The sequence below is a fragment of the Pygocentrus nattereri genome, chromosome 14 (genome assembly GCF_015220715.1).
Source record: "Pygocentrus nattereri isolate fPygNat1 chromosome 14, fPygNat1.pri, whole genome shotgun sequence".
NCBI classification, from domain to species: domain Eukaryota; kingdom Metazoa; phylum Chordata; class Actinopteri; order Characiformes; family Serrasalmidae; genus Pygocentrus; species Pygocentrus nattereri.
In genome coordinates, this window is record NC_051224.1 from 4,374,967 (window position 1) to 4,394,664 (window position 19,698).

The following is a 19,698-nucleotide window of genomic DNA, read 5'->3' on the forward strand; positions in this document are numbered from 1 at the left end:
AAGCTGTGTTTGCTAGTCACTGTAAAAAAAAAAGGTACACCAGATCAACCTAAAAAAAATGATTTTATGATGCAACAAGCAATTGAACTAGTTTTATTCAACTCAACACATTTTATAGTTCATGTTTTATGTTAAACTCAGTCAATAAACTGAAATTGTGCACTGAAATTGTTTCCTGTAGAGAATGTGCTAACTTATATTTACTTTTAGTAAATCAACAAAACATGTCATTTGGCCAGGGTTGATTAAATTTCCACATACGGCTGAATATGTGCAATGATTTTTATGGAGTGTTTCATCAACTGCATTGCAATAAATCTATTTAAACAGAAGTAATTAGGCTTTCTGTAATGAATCCATCCTGTGTCTTTAACATACTGACGATATCCATGATATGCTCAGAAAGGTGCGTTTGTGATGTACAATGGGGTCCAAAAGTCTAAGACCACTATTGAAAATGCATATTTTGCTTACTTTTCTAATTTAATGCAAACTTTTTTTCATGACAGATTATATCATCTTTGAAAATTTAACATAAACTTCGGAATTTCTCCGTAATTGATACGACCCTCCCCCTTTTTGCTTTAATGACAGTAGATAAGTAGACAAGTAAACATGGTCAATGTTACAAATTTGCTTGAATAATGAATAATGTCCTAAAATAAAATACATGTCTACTTAATTTTATCTTAATTTTATCAGTACTTTTTTCACAAAATTCTAAAACGTTTTATTGCTTATTTTCAGATTTAAATGGATTTTCAGATTTCCCCACCTCTTCTTGCACCAAGAGGAAACTCTGAAATATGACTCAGAAGGAAAATGTGGTACGATTTCAAATTTACATTGAAATAAAAACCACATCAGTAGTTAAAGATTGATCTGCATTCTTTTATGAAAATGATTCATGTTTGTTGGATGATGTAAAAATCCTGACATACCTGAACACCAACAGAATCTAATCTGAATCATTTGTAATTTACTGACAGCACATAATTAAACAGTCATGATTCCAGAGGGCTCATTTGCATTCATGCATATTGTTGCCTCCAGCTATATCAGTACCTCAAATGCCAGTGTGCCAATTATGATTAACTAAACCAGTATATTCTGCAGGTCTACGCCCCAAACATACTGCAGCATATTAACTCTCATTGGGACATATGCTGAATGTAATTAAATAATGAAAATGCGCTTGTTCAAGGCTCTACTTTCATAGGAGGCTTTCAGATTCTATACCCCACCTGTAAAAAGGGTGCAGGCAGTCACAGTCTACCACTACATCTCTGCCTTGTGAATTCAAATTTGGCGAAAATAGGTCTTTGCAAATGAGGCACTGTTTGCGAATGCAAAGCAAACAAGTGTTCCAAACAACAAGTGCTCTGGTCAACAAAAAATCATGCGTCTATACACCAAAAGGCACAGCAAAAGATTTGGTAGGATAGCCTTAAAGGAGTTCTCCTATGTTTTGTAACCTAATCTCTATCTGCTGGATCTGTAGCATACAGTCGATTATCCCTGGCAACACCTTTGAACTGTTTTCCTGACGTCTTTAAAAGAACAGAAGATCTGACTCAAAACATATTTGTAAGAGAAGTTAATGGGCAGGTTATGAAGAAAGTGTGTTTTACATCATCAGGTTTTCTGTTTATTACCAAGTAGGTGGGCAATACACCAGTCCATGTGGTATATTGGTTGAAAGACGTCTAAAGGTTTGGGTTTTGTCATAACCTTTAAACCGGTATGTCACAAATAACAAAGCTTAGCCTGTTTAGCTGAATGGAGTCAGGGATGTTTCAGTCACATTTCACTAAAAAAAGTTGTTGTCAATGGAGCAGTCATTACAGCTGGTCTCTTCAAAGTTTGCCTTTAGCCTAGTATGGTCACCAGCCCATTTGCCTTGCTATTGTGTCCTCTAGAACTGCCTGCAGCTTCACCTCCAATAACCACATAAGCAATTTAATTAACTTTCATCATCCTTTGGTAACGTCCCATTGGCTGTAATCATCAAGACAACAAGAGAAGCAGAAATAGTTTGTACCATTTGGCTCAAATACCGTTTCCTGCCTGTGGCTTTACCAGCAACCCAACTGGCTCTTTTATTGGAAGGTGGAACAGATGTCATGTTGAGTGTTATTATCCCATTCATTATTCAATTAAGGAAGCATCTCCTCCTCCTTTATAATGTCTAGGGCTGCATAGGACAATGCCGTGTTTATGGGGCCTGGTCCTCGCATCAAGTTAAGACTCCTGCAGCTTAGCTGCAACCAATAACATCACTGACTTGTAGCTTCACATATTTACTAAATTCCAATAGTGTCTGACAGGCAAAGATTTAGTATTTGTATATTTCTTGGCTCAGACAAGCTGCTATGTGCTTTTGTGTACATGCCATTTCTGTATATATGACTTATATATGTATTTTCTGTTTATATACAACCCCACTTCCAGAAAGTTGTGATGCTGTGCAAAATGTAAATAAAAACAAAATTCAAACTGCGAAATTTTATTGGTTTTTGAAAAATATATGCCCATTTTTAATTTGATACCAACAACACATTCCAAAAAAGTTGGGACGGGACATGTTTATCATGTTATCTTCTTCTTTTAACAACACTCTGTAAGCATTTGGGAACTGACGAGACACTGCTGTAGTTCTGAAAGCGAAATGTTTTTGCTTAACAAAGGATTTCAGCTGCTCAACAGTTCAGGGTCTCCTTTGTCATATTTTTTATTTTCTGATGTGCCAAATGGTATCAGTGCATGACTGATCTGAAATGCAGGGAGGCCAATTTAGCACCCAGACTCTTTTAAAACAGAGCAATGCTGGTATACATGCAGAATGTGGTTTGACACTGTCTTGCTGAATTAATCAAGACCTTGCCTGAAAAAGACGTCGTCTGGATGGCAGCATATTTTGGAAAAACGTGTATATATTACTCATGCCATGTGCACTAATGCACCCCTATCCCATCATAAATACTGGCTTTTGAACTGTGCACTGACAACAAGCACAGAGCCTTGACAACTTTAGCCCAGAGGACACAGTGTCCATGATTTCCCAAATGTTGATTCGTCGGACCACAGAACACTTTTCCACTTCACATCAGTCCATTTTAAATGAGCTCAGGCCCAGAGAAGGTGGCAGCATTTCTTGATCCTGTTTATATGTGGTTTCTTCTTTGCACTTTAGAACTTGCATTTGTGGATGCAGCATCAAACTGTTTTCACAGACAGTGTTTTTCAGATGTTTTCCTGAGCCCATGTGATGACAACTACAGAATCATGTCTGTTTTTAATGCAGTGCTGTCTGAAGGCCCAAAGATCACGGCCAGCAAATTGTGTTTTTTGGCCTTGTCCCCTGCATACAGAGATTTCTCCAGATTCTCTGAATCTGTTAATTATATTATGTACTGTAGAAGATGAAAAGCAGCAGTTCTTTGCTATTTTATGTTCAGAAACGTTATTCTTTAATTACTGCACTATTTGTTCGTGCAGTCATATTTTCAGTTAAATATAGGGTTTAGATGATTTGCACATAATTCCATTTTGTTTTTATTTACATATTTCATTCACATTTTACACATTTTTCCCAGCTTTTTTGGAAATGGGGATGTAATTTATATATACATATATTGTTCAGCTTTGTTTTCAAAAATACATTCAGTTGTTTAATATGGTTCTTATTAACTGAAGGAACATCCCAGAATAGTAAGCCATGGTTAACCAACATAAAGGCTAACTACAGCATCTGAAATGGTTTTATTTGATGATATATACAAAAGCCATCAAAAATGTTCTCTTTTTGGCCCTATTGCCCACTACCGTGGGTATGTACAGGACAATGATTGTCTGTAATAATTAACCATATGTTACAGATACAACAGATTGGCTGGATAACTGCTGGAGTGTTTGTTTAACCTGAGCATAATTCACAGTGAACACATTCTTGTTTTATGTATGCAAATTATTACGTCCTCTCTTCCTGAAAACTTGTAGTTCATATTCAAAAGCACATCCAGTATCACACACAGAAAGTGTGAGTCATTACTGCTGAAGCGGAAGAACTTGAAATGAGGGAAAAAGAACAACTAGCATGAGCAGGAAAAAAAAACATTTAGAAAAATGGATAAAAGGGCGCTTTCTATTTCTGAGAGGTTGAACACAATTCAAAATAATATTTAAAAAAAGAAAAAAAAATGACAGGAAATGCTCCTTTGGCATGAGATGAACCTGACATCTCGGGCAGTCTCAAAATCCCTCTCCATTAGGCACAAGTCTTTGCAAATCCTGGTGCACGAGTTCCCTGAGATTCAAAGGTCATTCAGTCGGTTTAGTCACATATGCCAAGTCTTTTAAAAGTCTGTCTTAAATTTGACGTTTTATTTTTGATAATAGTGCAGCAGGTCTATGATTAAGATGTACACTATATGTCCAAAAGTCTGAAGACCCCTGCTCATCTAATGTTTCTTCTGAAATCAAGGATATTAACAGCCAGTTTTCCTCTCTTTGCTGCGGTAACGGCCTCTGCTCTTCTCGGAAGACTTTACACTAGATGTTGGAACACTGCTTTGAGGATCTGATACCATTCAGCCTCAAGTGCGTTATTAAAGAGAGGTGATTAGTTCTGAATCACAAACATCACCCCAACTCATCCCAACACATCTCTGCTCCAGAGAACACGGTTCCACTGTTCCACAGCCCAACGCTGGGGCGCTTTATACCCCCTCTAGCCAGAGCATGGCATTGGGCATGGTGATCTTAGCTCATGTGTAGCTGTTCTATAGCATCCTATTATTATTATAATTATTATTGGACTTGCTTTTCTAATGAGACTGAACTCTTGTGTCGGCAATTGGTGCACCTCAAAGTCACTACTTAGAAGAGATCTCTGGATACTTTTGGACAAATAGTGTATGTTGTATTTGTTGTCTTTGTCTTTTTATTGTCACATGCACACTGTAGCAAATTCGTCAACTGAGATGACACGGCAATAAATATTGAATCTTGCTGATGTCTGTTGTTCCTCACGCAGCCTCTTTGTGATGTAGGTAAAAGGTTCTAAGCAAAAGGCTGCAGTCAAATCCTCTGTTTTTCCTGTCAAGGTGTGAAGAGTCATTGATAAACAAAGTTCCAGTCTGCAGGATTTGCTTCAAACAACCCAGACTTTTAGGATGTGCTTCACATTCCCAGCTTCTGAGTCGGATAATGCCTGAATACTGGCAACAGTCTCATTATAGCTTGGTGTTTGCATTACGCCTTTTGGCCTTGAGCACCACCAGCCTGGTTAAATATTGTCTTTGAGAGACACAAAACACCAGAGCAGTTGGTCACGTTGGAAACAGTCATTTAAAACACCAATAGCACTTCCATCAGCAAGCTGTGGTGACCTCAGATCAGCTTCCTTCTTCTGGACTCACTGGAAACCGTTAGGGGAGTCTGGTTGAGCTTGACTACCAGGAGAGCTTCTATTTTGAGGTAGACTCTCATACTGAGGCAAGGCATCCATAGGTTCAGGGTTTATGACCTGAGCATCTGGTGTTATCGCTGACGACATTGGGGGGTCAAATGCAACCTCAAGGGACTGAACCGACTGCCGAATGCTTTCTTCGTACGTGGGAGGCGGCTGAAGTGACAAACAGAGAAGAAGTCAATCGTAATCAAATACAATTCGTGCAAGAAATGGCACAAATGGCATTTTCCCATTTAGATTTATTGCCTTACTGTTTAAAAAACACTTCACTGGGGCTTGAGTCTTGGCAAAGCTTTCATGAATTATTCATAAGATTATGTATATTAGTCTGAGTTGGGCTGGTTTTTAATGTTGCTGCTGCCATTTTAGCTTGTGCAAGTATTTACATAGCAAATTTGACAGAGTAGATACAGTTCTCCAGGTCACTGCTCGGTTCATGTCTCATCTTGCAGCTCCTCTCTCTCCCTCTTCATTGGGAGATAAATATGTTTATCTTTTAATGCCTTCAAGCTTAGGGCCCCATGCTTTATAGCAAACCTAAAAAGAAGGCCATTTTAAAAGAATACCCAGAAGTTTTATCTAATCTCTAGCCACTGCATGTGTAGCATAGTATCACTGTCCAAATGCTAAAATGTCCAAACTTTTTACAGGAGAAGGCAAAACGTTCTCAACTTTTAATATAAGGTAGAGTAAAGGGTGTTTTTTCTTCAAGTGAGAGATACAAGGTTCTTGCATAACAGCGACAATAAGTTAGTTTCGAGCAACTGTGTCTTATTACAAGGCTCGATACAGAGCCCTAAGCTCAAAGACATCTAAACAAAAGGCTATTATAATACGCATATAATAAACTCCTATGGGCAGATGCTGTTTTTTCCATTATTTTACTAAGTACATTAAATGCAGTGGACTTGCCTTCCATGGTAAAGATGCTACAGATGCAGCAGACAGACATTAGGCCAAGAAGCACAGAGGTATTCCTATAAATACACTGACTGGTCTTAGAACAGATGAGGTAATTAGACTCGACCAATACCCCCCAGCATGCGAGGGAGACATCCTGTGAGTGACGAGGTGAGGGGGCGGATGGGTCCACCCCCTGACAGGGTCACGGAGAGGAAAGGAGGAGAAGAGAAAAGCACAATAACCACATTCTCCTCTGGTGTTTACTTTTCGGCAGGCTGGGCTTAATTGTGTTTGACAGGCCTTTTTTTCCCCATTAGTTCGTGAGCTCATGTGGAACTCCCAAGTCACACGGCACACCACAAAATCAACATCAAAGGGCAACAAAATGATCCGCCTGTGCACCATGGCAACAGTGCAGGTGAAGTGCCAGAGCCTGAAGAGCCTCCGCTGCTCTGACGCGCTCATATTTGCGAAATTAGTTTGAGCAAAATTGAGGGTAATTCACCCAATGAAAATCTATTATCATTTACTCCTATTACAGAGCAGATGGAGCTGATAGCTGCAGGCCAGTGTGGGGACACAAACTCAAGTGATTCGATTATCATCGCTGACCTCGTGGGCCAACTGCACCTTTGCGACACGCTAAATTGGCTCGGTTACCATGGCAAAAGGAATTCACCTCAGTCGTCATAGGTCCATGGAGGCCAAAGCGGTCGGCTATCATCATGTGGATCTGCCGCTGTCGGTCCTTCTTGCGCACGCTCTCGTATGAGGGCAGGCGAGGCATCGGCGGCTCCAGGGACGGCAGCCGGTACGTGCTGGGCAGGCCAACGTAGAACAGCTGCCCTGGCTGAAGAACAGAGAGTCGTGATTGGTGGATGAAGGATATTGACCAGCAGATCATAGATTCACAGCAAATCCAAAAGCACGAATGACTGCAATACTTGAGGAAGTGCACCCTTTGAGCAAAATAAAAGCTTTTTTAAATGACATTAATTATATAACAGCTTTTTTCCTAGGGCTGTAGTGTTCATTAACCTCAGCGAACACCTTGCACTTTAAACTTGTGACTAGCTTCTCTTACTGCATAACTGTATAACTCCTCTGTACTAGGCCTGTATCAGTAACCATGTGGAAAATAACAGCAGAACAACAGTTACACAAGGTTGGGGGGGGAGGGGGGGTATTTCTTTCCTTTGCTTTACCGTTTTGTCCTGTAATTTTCTGACAGCCCCTTACACCGAGGCAGAGGTGGGAGTACACAGCGATACCATGTAAGTTTCTTTGCCATTCAAGAGAACATACTAAGTGCAGTTCAGCAATGGTTGTGGTTGTAGGATACTGTCATCTTTACTTTGGCCACAAAACTGTAATTAACCTAGTAAGAGAGAACAAAATTGTGAATGCCACAAACTTTGCCACCTGAGAGTTTGTGGCCACTTAGACTAGCCTGCCTTCTTCTGACACGGTCATCTGACACCACCTGATGAACAAGAGCTGGGATACAGTTTTACTTATCCCAAGGCTGAAGTCAGTTTTCAGTCTGAAACCTGACACTGTGGTGTGAGGACATCCTAAAATCTACCCCACAGCATAGAGGTGTCTTTGAGTATAGGTTTATCTGCCTAGATATCTAGAACAATGTACAAAAAATGCAGTATTAATGTAGGTTCTCTCATAACCCAATGTTTTAAAGTTGTATTAAGGCAGCATTTACGTCTGCATACACTACTGTCTTACTATGGTTTACACAGTGTAATCAACAGATGAACACTTTTGAAAACTTTTTAAAGTTTTTAAACTTTTCACCTTCAACCGGGGTCTGTTACAAGGGTAACCTGACAACGTCAACAGGGACAGGCCTACTCTATGCTATATACTTATTTGTTGTAAAGAAAAATACAAAAATGCATCCATTTTGGCATCTGTTCATATCATACTGTAATATGCTGTAAATTATAGTTATTATATGTCTCCTCAGACCCTGAACATATGTAGATATTCACATATTTATTCTAGCTCCTTTTACAACGGCTGTTCCATATCTACTCTCTTACCCTTTTTATCTGTAATCTGTTACAGCCTGTGTACTAGTCTGGTCTGTTACATGTCATACACACGTGCTCTCACAACACAAATTTGTACGTGCAACATACTTCGCGAAATACAGGGATTCTGATTCTGACATCAAAGAGTAGCCGATAAAATGGAAGACAATAACCACATTTTTATGACGGCCTTAAGGGGTCTGGGAAAAATATCCCCTAAGGATGAGAAAAATATGTTATAATTACCTTACCTGAGTATTTGAATTATCAAGCCTTGTGTTAGAAGGCATTTCAGCACAAGGTGAGCCCACCAGAGTCTGTCTGCTGCTGTAGTACTGGGAGGGAGCCTCCTGTGGAAAGGTTAAAGGACATTATTACACTTCAGCATGAGCAACACTTCGTTTTCGAGCAAAAAATCGTTCTCTTTTGCAGAAAAGTGACAGCACAAACCACTAGCGCAATATTTAAAGGGCAACTAAATTTAAACGTCAGACAAAGACAGGACATGGATGTAAAATCATGGCCTCTTCTTTGTGTTGTCGCCCATTCCCATTCCGACAATGTTAAACCCAGACCTTTGGCCGGTCATAAATTATTGGTGGCAATGACTTGGACCACCAAGCGACTTCCTCACAACAACCTGCCCCCCTCCCAAACAAGATTAAGGCAGGCGGCCACTGTATGACGCCAGGGAATTCTTTTGGCTCAGCCGGACGCTAGGTGATTACCAAGCACCTAAATGGGGTTCTTTGTGTCCAGAGACAATGCAGTGTCTTACTGTGTCATCCGCGCCCCTAGTTACCAACCCCTGATACTAGTCTTTTAAAGGCCTTAACTGTGTTCCTCTCTTGTCTCTTCAGCAGGTACCACTTAACGAGCGTGCTCCGATTTACGGCCCCATATGCCACCTAAGTAGCAGTACAGCATGTTCGTTTGTCAGCTGATGTGACACGCAGATATATTGAGAACGAGTTTATGTGAGGTTAAGCTTTGGGAGCTTCTCTGAGATATCCTGCCCTACGAGCTGTGGTGGTTGGGTCTAAAATTAAATGTACAGAATTTTCGAGTAGAGCTGGTAGAGCTGGATGGCAGTGGTAAAAATTTAACATGATATTTTTCTTATATATCAAGAGTGCACTACAATTTTTTTCACGTGACTGTAGCTTAAAATGAAACTAAAGGGAACCGTACACAGTATTACGAACACTAAACAATCAGAAGCTTATGTACTTCAATGAATTTTAAACTGTTCTACCAAAACAATCAGAAATACCCCTCACAATACATATAATGGCAGTTAACTACAACTACAAATGAATATTGTTCTGTTAGACCAACTCCGAAACACTGATGTAGATCCCCCCCTTACCCCAAATGTAGTCAATCAGCCAAGACATGTTTGGTGTCTGAGGTCTGTTTCTTTTATTTTTATCTCTGGATCTACAAGGCTAAGATAGCATAGTAAAAGAAGCTTCCGGCTCCCAGCTGGCTATGTGGTTTCTGACACTTTACGACATACTGTTATCTATTAAAATGGACAAAAATACCGGCTTCGTGACATGTTTGGCTATGTGACATACTTTTGCCTATTTTCATAAATAAAAGTATGTCATACAGTGTCAGAAACCACCAGCAGCCAAGCATGTTTTGGCTGATCTAGGTTTGGAGGTTGGTGTAGTTTAGTGGTTAACACCTCTGCCTTCTACGCTGTAGACTGGGCTTCAATCCCCACTTGGGTAACCCCCCTACACTATACCAATAAGAGTCCTTGGGCAAGACTCCCAACACCACCTTGGCCTACCTGTGTAAAAAATGATCAAATTGTAAGTCGCTCTGGAGAAGAGCGTCAACCAAATGCCGTAAATGTAAAAATCTACTACATTTGCATTAAGAGGAATGTTATGTACATTTGATTTTTGGCCAAACATTCTCTGGATGGTCATGCATAAAGCACACGTAACTCCCCAGTACACATATCCCAGCTTCAATGGTGACGTCACTCTCTGACGTGTTATGACCTTTCCCACCGCCCCTGCCAGCCAGGGCCGAGAGAGGCACGTTTGGTAAAAGCAAGGTCAGGGGTCACCTTCCCTCGCTGGTTCACACTTTCAAGAGCCTTAGCTGTTGTGGAAAAAAAAAGAGAGGCGTCCTTTTGTTTAGACCCCCCTGATTCAGGCAGTGTGAAAAAGCGCAAGCGTGTAAAATTAGGGCCAAAGTCGGGGGAGGACCTCTTCAGTGGTGTGCCTTTTTCAGTGCCCGACCTAAAAGTAAAGCCTTTGTCTCCTCAGACCTCCCCCCACCAACCACAGAAGGGTCCAGCTACCATTCATGAGAAAAGCCCCTAAGAAAAAGGGAAGGTATAAGTAAGTAAAAACAAGTCAAGTAGAGTCCTCATAGGACACTTTGACAAAGGGCTATCATTCTAAAAGGGTCCCTCTGTCAACTGTTTTAGCACAATTTCTTTGTGTACAATTAACCTGCAATGAAACTAACCAGAAATCTAAGTCTTTGTCTACAATGTACGGCTTCATCCACTAAAACTGCCTTAAATAGGGCCTGACCAGTATGAAGATTTCGTGACTGATACTGGTTTCAAAAAGCTAAAATTCCAGTAATATAAATGAAGGGCTCTGTTGCAAAATGCATGATAGACCACTTTCGAAGACATTCTTCTTTTCCATTGTTGGCAGTGGGTTTTACACACACACACACACACGCAATTACAGTGCTATATTATGCATAATAACTCCTTTAATAGAGAAATAAAAATGTGTTTTCCATCATACATCAGTTATTCTTTTCATTACTCTTTATATCCAAATGGATTATATCCAATAAAACATTTTGACATGAAACTCTTCAATTCTATATTCTGTGTTCGACTTGGAATTGTTGATGTTCAATCAGAAAAGAGGGAAAAAGCCATGCTAGCCATGTGGGTATGTATGTCCTCAAAACAGCAAACTTCATGGTCAGTGTTACTGATTTAGTCAACTAATGTGATGTATGCTGATATAAGGCAAATCACTTTTAAACATAAAGATGTGGAGTTTTATTACTGTTGGTAATATTTATTTGATGTCATATGCTGAGCTCGAAGTTGCGAAGACCATTATAGGTTCAAATCTATCAGTTCAGCCAGTACAGACAAAAATTAAGTGATGGCAATTTTCAAAGTGTTGTGTTCACACTGTGGGCAAAAAGTGATAAAAACCGTTTTGGCACTGATTTGTATTTTGTGTCACTGTGTGAACAGCAAAAATCACTCATAATCTGACAGGTTCAGTTCTTATTTGGGCTACTTTCGTACGTGGCACTTAAATTTGACACATATGTCGCCTCTGTCTGAACAGTCAGAACAGAATTTATGCATCATGTATGAATTCAACTCAACATTCAACTGCGTGCCGGTGGGAAAAGCAACCTTCCAACAACATAATCAAAAGACCTGTTGCTATGGCAACTCTTTACATAGTTCACTTTGGAGGAAAACATGATGAGCACGTACAGTGTATGTACAAGTACACATGGCACTATCTAAAGAAATGAGTCAAACAACTGCTCAAAATCAGGTTTACGTTAAGGGTACTTTGGGGGAAAAAAAAGTAAAGGAGGAAAATGACTAAGATCAGCTTATTTAGCCTGATATCTATTCCCGCTTTTAAAAGTTTGTTTCCACTTGCTAAACAAACACAGAAATGTACCATTTTTTACTACGTCGTTCAATGCGGCCATAGAGATGAATGATTCAGGGAAAATATCTAATTACGATTTTTCGAACCAATACTGCGATAGCAATTCAAATGCAATCTACAAATTAAGCCTTATTTTTTCTTAAGATCTGCATTTTTTCAGGCCACACAGAGTAAAGCAGGACTCTAACTGCAGCTCTTGTGATCTGAACATTGCACCTTCAAATTGTGATTTTGATATAAAATGATTCATTGTTCTGCCCCATTTGAACTCACTCAGGTGATTCTGACATCTGCCCGTCTTAACTGAAGATGGACAACGCGGTGAAGTGTGAACTGTTCAGTCTAAATGTTAGACGCAAATAACCAGATTACACAAATAATAATTGTGGGGCAGTCGTGGGCTGGAGGTTAGGGATTTGGCCCTGTGACCGGAAGGTTGCCGGTTCGATCCCCAGAGCCGACAGTCCATGACTGAGGTGTCCTTGAGCAAGACACCTAACCCCCAACTGCTCCCCGGGCGCCGTGGATAGGGCTGCCCACCGCTCTGGGCAAGTGTGCTCACTGCCCCCTAGTGTGTGTGTTCACTAGTGTGTATGTGGTGTTTCACCTCACGGATGGGTTAAATGCGGAGGTGGAATTTCCCCGGTTGTGGGATCAAAAAAGTATCACTTAACTTAATATGAACAACACAAAAACAATGCAGCCTTGCAAACTCTAGGATGTAAGAAACAGTCCAGCTTCTGGAAGCTTTGTACTTGCTAGCCTTTCCTTTCAACATAAACCACCCCATTATTTATCAGCAGGAATTCTGTCAATACTGATACGTCTGTGAGGCCTCAGTGTTGTCTGATGAGCCTTAGTTCTCGGTGGCCAAAACCTGATACTGTAACTACCATATTATGAGTTGTCAATGACTGTTATTGTGGGTGTCATGACGGGTGTTATCAGAGCCATTTCCTATTCATGTTCTATTATAAGGAGAAAGCTGTTACAGCCGTAACCTTTCTTTCCTCCTGACATGTAACACGAGTGTCGGCACATTGGTCCCTGAACCAAACGTAGCAGCAGGTGGGCATGTCTTTCCTGTGGGTGAGAGAAAGGTTGGGAAAGCATTGTCCCTGCTTTACCAAGATAAGCTCCAAGTTCCTCTTGGGGCCTGGCTAAGATTGACACTCAGCAGGAAGAGGAAGCTCTGAGGATGTTATTGCTAGAGTGTGGGCTGCAACACAGGGGACACTTCCTTGCCCAACATCATTCAGGCTAAAAGCTACCCACTGATATTGATCTGGGGCAAGTTTCCTCTAAGCAAATTCTGCGTGTAAAGCTTATATATTAGATGACAGTAGTGCTTTGAGACCGTAACACTTTTACCAGGACCTGATTAAGGACCAACACAGGTCTAAAATTAAGTGTAGACTTGACTCATAAGGCCTTAATCCAAGTCAGGAGTAGACAGTTCTAGACCACTATAAAATATCCATTTTCTAAGCCGCTTCTCCCTCAGGGTCACGGGGGGTGCTGGAGCCTATCCCAGCGGTCATCGGGCGGAAGGCAGGATACACCCTGGACAGGTCGCCAGTCCATCGCAGGGCAGACTGACAGACACAGACAGTCACACACACACAGGGGCAATTTAGCACGTCCAATTGGCTTGACTGCATGTCTTTGAACTGTGGGAGGAACCGGAGAACCCGGAGGAAACCCACGCAGACATGGGGAGAACATGCAAACTCCACACAGAGAGGATCCCGGTCACCCGGCCAGGGAATCGAACCCAGGCCCTCCTCGCCACTGTGCCACTATAAAATACGTGACCCTTCAAACCTCTCAGGGTGCTGTGCTTACGCTCAACAGCCATGGGCTCATCTACGGATCTGACAATAAAGATAAATGGACTCTTACAAAGCAAGAGAAGACCACAAAAGATATCTAAACACTTTCTTCTTGTCTTTTCCTGAATGCCTTTAAGAAATTGAAGTGAAAAAGAACTCCCGTAGTCAAGACAAGATGCTGAAGATGAAGAATATTCTCACAGTGAGTGAAGACACTGAAGGAACTGGAGGGAAAAAAAAAAGATCTACAAGAAACGTTTGGCGGCTGTGATTTGAGTCGAAGGGGGTCTTACTAAGTACCGTCTGAAAGGGTGTTTAAATGTACGCACACAACCGTATCCTATGTTTATATGATATGATGTTTACACTTTCCCAACCCACTGACTCATCATAGTGTTGTGGGACTAGTCTGGGACTAGGGAACAGTGTTGTTTATGAAGCGGTGTTAAATATAAAGCACTGCTGAAAGAAGAATGAGGAACAAACAAAGGTTTTGATCATAAAAACAAACTAAGAGGGAGCGATTCACCAAAAATGTAGCATCAATTTACTTGAAAACACAATATGCATCATGATATTTAGTCAATTTAATTTAACATTCAAAAATCAACTTCACCTCTTAAAGTCTTTCATGTCCTAAATAATGATGATGATAATGATTATTATTATTATTATTATTGTTATTGTTGCTGTTGTTCAATAATTACACAATGAAAAACAATTCAACAATGCAGGGTAATTCTTAGGTTATAAGACTGAGGAAAGCAAGTCTTTAAGAGGTTAAGAATGGCGGTAAAATCAATCAGTAAAAGCAAATTAATAAAATAAGATGATGTCATAATGGGCTGACATCCAATCAGCTACTTGCTACTATGCTATTTATGTTGTTTACAAAGTTGTTTACAGACTCTAGAATTGGTCTAAATCTAGGTTTTGATACAGGCCGTTCAGAGTAGAAATACTGACCCATTATGTGCTCAGAAAAGCATATCGTGATATAATTTATCATAAGAGTGATAACATACACTCACCGGCCACTTTATTAGGTACAGTAAAAGGTTGGACCCCCTTTTGCCTTCAGAACTGCTTTAATTCTTCGTGGCAGACTTTCAACAAGGTGTTGGAATCGTTCCTCAGAGATTTTGGATGGTTATTTGAGTTCCTGTTGCCTTTCTATCATCTGGAACCAGTCTGCCCATTCTCCTCTGACCTCTCACATCAACAAGGCATTTTCGTCCACACAACTGACCGCTCACTGGATATTACCTCTTTTTCGGACCGTTCTCTGTAAACCCTAGAGATGGTTGTGCGTGAAAATCCCAGCAGATCAGCAGTTTCTGAAATACTCAGACCAGCCCGTCTGGCACCAACAACCACGCCACGTTCAAAGCCCCTTAAATCCCCTTTCTTCCCCGTTCTGATGCTCGGTCTGCACTTCAGCAAGTTGTCTTGACCACCTCTACATGCCTAAATGCATTAGGTTGCGGCCGTGTGATTGGCTGATTAGCTATTTGTGTTAACAAGCAATTGAAACCTGTACCTGATAAAGTGGCCGGTGAGTGTATATCATCATATTACCCACCCCTAGGGCAAACACTGAAAATGGTTGATTGTAAGCTGGGATAACTTAAGTTACACTGTTAATTAAAACACAGTTCTGGACTGACCTATTCTAAACACATTGCTTTGAGGTCAGACAGCCCACCTCTGCCAGACCCTGAGTGAGGGCGAGAGAGGTCAGTCGGAACACTCGGGCTCCGCTCCTGCCGGCAGCGCACTGGGAGTTTCCCTCCTGCACGGTTACGGATCTGATTACTGTGTAACGTTTGCCAAGATACAGTACGCTGCTAGTCAATAGACAGACAGGAACAATCAAGCCATTATGCCCTGCTTAGTGGAAGCTCTATTTGGGGAGATAATTCATGACGTTCACAGCCACTGCATATCACTTTCACTTGCACATAGCTTCATTGTGTTTACTGGTGTAGTGGATGGTGTCTGCGGTACGAGATAATAGCACAGCTGGATCAGGTCACAATCTGTGTTTCTGACGCTTTACGAAACAAAGTCTTTTCAGAGTCGTGTGGTGTTTTCAGTTCCTCATTCTAGATTAACCCCTTAAATCTGCAGGCTCATAACTGGGGTAGTAATACTAAATGACTCTTCTCTTGCGTTTTTAAAATAACAGTTTGATTTAGTAAATTTAGGAAATAAAGCTGTTAAAACAGCTCATTTTGAATTCATCGCCATTATGTCACAAAACCCGACACATTTCCTATTCAGAATAAAGCGGTTTAGCTCCGCCCATTCACGCTAAAGTTATATGAAGTGTTTCACCCTATACTGCTTTTTGAATGACATACAATAAAGAGTATGCAAGTTATAAGGGCGATCGTTTAAGATGCGGCAGAATGTGAACCGGGCCTTTATCACTTGGGTTGAAGCAAACGCATGTATTGAGCCACATCATGTCTTATGGAAACATCAAAAGGTCTAACTTCTGACTGTAACACTGCAGCCTCTGTAATGAGCTTTGATCAGCCAATCAGAACTGAGATCATTTACATTAATCAGTCTTAAAGGGACACCGTGTTTGATTTTTAATAGTCATGCCAGTATTTTGGTGTACAAATCCCTCTCTGCTGCGTATATAACAAAGACTATTATGATGGACAATAACAAATAAAAAAACCCAGAAAACCCATCAACTCTAAAGATATATGAGAAGCTGATGGGCAGATGCTTCAGAGAGTTTTCTGTGCATTTCACAGGGAAACTACTGTCACAGGGTAGTAAATCACACAGATCTGGCAGAGATTAGGTTGAAAACTGCTGTTACTTATTATTCAGTAACTATTATAAATCATTTGTTAACTAGGATAAAACTAATACGTAAGCGATTTAGTTAGGAGAATGAAGTATAAAAGTTTGGATCCATTTACAGGCTCTTGCAGTATAAGGGGTTAAATTAGCTTTGCTGGATTTGGCATATCTAATGCTCCCACTCCCTTATCTGAGCCAAAACACTTGGCACAGCTCCTAATAGCAGCTGTGGGTTAGAGCAGAGATATCTCCAAGAAAGCCAGATATCTCTAGGTTGGGTTCGATCAGAGATATCCTCAAGAAAAAGGAAGCGTAATCAACACAATGTTTGTGCAGACCACCAAACAGGCTTCTGATAAAACTAACGGCAGAAGATACTTCCCAAACAAAACAGGCAGAATAGGGCTGACCTGGCTTTTTCACAGCTGGCTAGCTTGTCATTCTCTCGACTGTTTGTGGTCGGGGAGCAAGATTTGCAAGAGCGTGAGTAAGAGGAGGCTCACCAAGTCTCCATGTGAGTTTCGAAAAGCTCTGACTTTGCAACACAGAGGGTCCTTCCGGAAGAGCAGAGACAGCAGCACGGCGATCACCACGAAAAACACCAGACAAGAAACTGCAGAGGAAAGAAAGATGATTCATCGATCAGACTTTTGACCACCATTCATGTTAGATACCATTCCTCTGACATCTCGCCAACATAGTGAAGTCTGAGCTACTTCACTTTTAAAACAAAGGTGCCAAAAACCAGTTCTGCTGGTTCCTTAAAGAATCCTCCAATAAACGGGTCGTTAAATACGACGTAGGAGCGTGAGGAACCTTTTAAAGCCCTCAAATGTCAAGAACCTAAAGGAAAGGTCCAAACTTTTACTACACACTTCTACAACTGAAAGACGAATTCCAGTGAGTGCAGTGGTTTCTTCATTATTCCATCACTGATAATGAAGATAACTCTTCTTGACAATGGCAGAAATAGGAACCCAGGGTCATGATGTCAACAGCAATATCCAAATTGATTTACTATAGAAAGCGAGCAGTGGACCTACATGTGTCTTCTCAGTTTTTCTATGTGATGCCGTTAAGGGTAAAATCTGCACATTTTTTTCTGGGGCCTATTTTGCCTTATAACACCTCTCCAGCACGAATGGATTCAAATGAAAACATTATAGTCCAAAACTTTAGCATAAAACTACCGTCTTAGGAGTCCTGCAGGGTGCTTCTACTCATCTCATGTAATACCTTTTTGTGAGGTTGATTTTAGGGGTACTAAACTCTTTTGGACGTCTGGTTCCTATCACCACCACTGTGACATGTCTCCAAACAGAACATTTAACATCGAAACACCGAATTACATTTTAAAGATTGAATTATGCAGACAATAATGAAAAATCAGTGTAATTCCTCTTTCAGAATAACACCGTTGTCCATGTAGTTACTCAGTAATAAGCCTTAGGTTATAATAAGCCTGTAATTTTAAGGTCTAAAGTTAGAAACACATAATATAAAGGCTGTGTAGCAATTTTGTGTACAAAGTTTTTATAGCACTGTACATTAAAGCCAAGAACCTTTTAGGAGCCTTTATTTTTAAGCTTATAGTAACGGCCTACATACAGACACTTGAAGATCATGATGTTTTAATAAACACCGATGCTGGATAATATTGTAGGCTGCTCTTATTCATTTGATAAATGCTTTTTTATTAAGATTCCATAAACGTATATTCCCATATACGCATATATATTATCCCAATCGTATTTTCAGACACATACACATAATTGAAGGTGGAACTCAAACGAAGAACACCGATAAGTACGGCCGACCTTGTTCATTTCATTAAGACACTTCCATACACTCATTTTACTAGATTATCTGAGTAATCTGTGATAACAAGATTACAGCAGCATATCAGATTATTGTAGCATGTATCATAAACAAACGAGCCAAATCATTATTCATTCATAACCATCGTAATAGTTCAGTAAAGGCAACCACGAGTTCTACATAAAGAAGCATTGCTTAGATGGTTCTTCGCATGGTTAGATGGTTCTTCAGATTGATGCAGTGTGCTGTATGTGGTTCTATATGGAACCTTTTGGAAAATGGATCTATATAGCACCAAGTAGGGTTCTTCAGAACAACTGAAGACCCAATGTTGGTCGGAAAGGTTTTATACATATACACATATATGTATATAAAACCATATACAACACATTTTCCATCAATCTGGAGAACTATTTAAGCATGAAATGGTTACCAATAGAACTCATGGTTCTAGATAGAAACACTGGGTACAATAAACTTACTACAGCCAAGCATGTAAAGGCAAATGAAGGGACATGCTGAAGTCCACTTTAAGGTCATGCTGGGCAGAGAAAAACAAAGCCGCACTTACAGGAAGCCACGATGATGGTGAGCTGGTCCGTTTGGAAAACCGTGGAAGACACGGTTGGAGGAACGGCGGTGGACATCTCTGAGAAACGGCTCCAGCCGTGTCATAGCAGCTAAGCGGTGAAGTTTGACTCCCCTCTGTCCCGCTCCATCTCGGACTGGAGGGTGAGAGCCCTCCTCCTCCTCCTCCTCCATCTCCTCCTCCTCCTCCTCCTCCCTCGATAAGAAAAAAGTTCTGAACGTCAGTCACGACTCGACGCGAGTAGCCTAGCCGCCTGTGCTAACCACGAAGAGATGAAAACACTGAAAACGTAAAGGGGAACTCCACCAATTTTTCAGAATTTCTGCACAATTAAACTGTTAAGACGTAAACAAAGTCATTAGGAGTGGTTTGGTGTGGCGAGCTCTAGGCTAGAGAAACTTCACAAGTCAGATTAGTTCACATTGGTGATGATAGGAACCAGACGTCTGAGGACTGAGTAGTTATTACGTGAAAGGTTGTGAATACATTGCCTCATGTCTAAAATATTGTTTTACAG

The 19,698-nt window shown here is 40.7% G+C and overlaps 1 protein-coding gene across 1 annotated transcript; it reads right to left on the reverse strand.

Moving 5' to 3' along the window:
- Positions 1 to 3,743: 3,743 nt before the first annotated feature.
- On the reverse strand, positions 3,744 to 19,304 carry si:ch73-364h19.1. The gene is made up of 5 exons (XM_017711973.2): positions 19,164 to 19,304; positions 17,278 to 17,387; positions 8,676 to 8,774; positions 7,056 to 7,226; positions 3,744 to 5,626 (listed from the first exon to the last, which is right to left on the reverse strand). The coding sequence occupies exons 1-5, from the start codon at positions 19,237 to 19,239 to the stop codon at positions 5,417 to 5,419; spliced, it is 666 nt and encodes a 221-aa protein (XP_017567462.2). The 5' UTR covers positions 19,240 to 19,304; the 3' UTR covers positions 3,744 to 5,416.
- Positions 19,305 to 19,698: the final 394 nt, after the last annotated feature.

Coding starts and splice junctions, on each gene's coding strand:
- si:ch73-364h19.1 (XM_017711973.2), bottom strand. CDS start 19,239: ATGTCCACCGCCGTTCCTCCAACCGTGTCTTCCACGGTTTTCCAAACG. Junction 17,388..19,163: donor CACCATCATCGTGGCTTCCT/GTAAGTGCGGCT, acceptor TTTCCTCTGCAG/TTTCTTGTCTGGTGTTTTTC. Junction 7,227..8,675: donor TTGATAATTCAAATACTCAG/GTAAGGTAATTA, acceptor TCTGTTCTTCAG/CCAGGGCAGCTGTTCTACGT.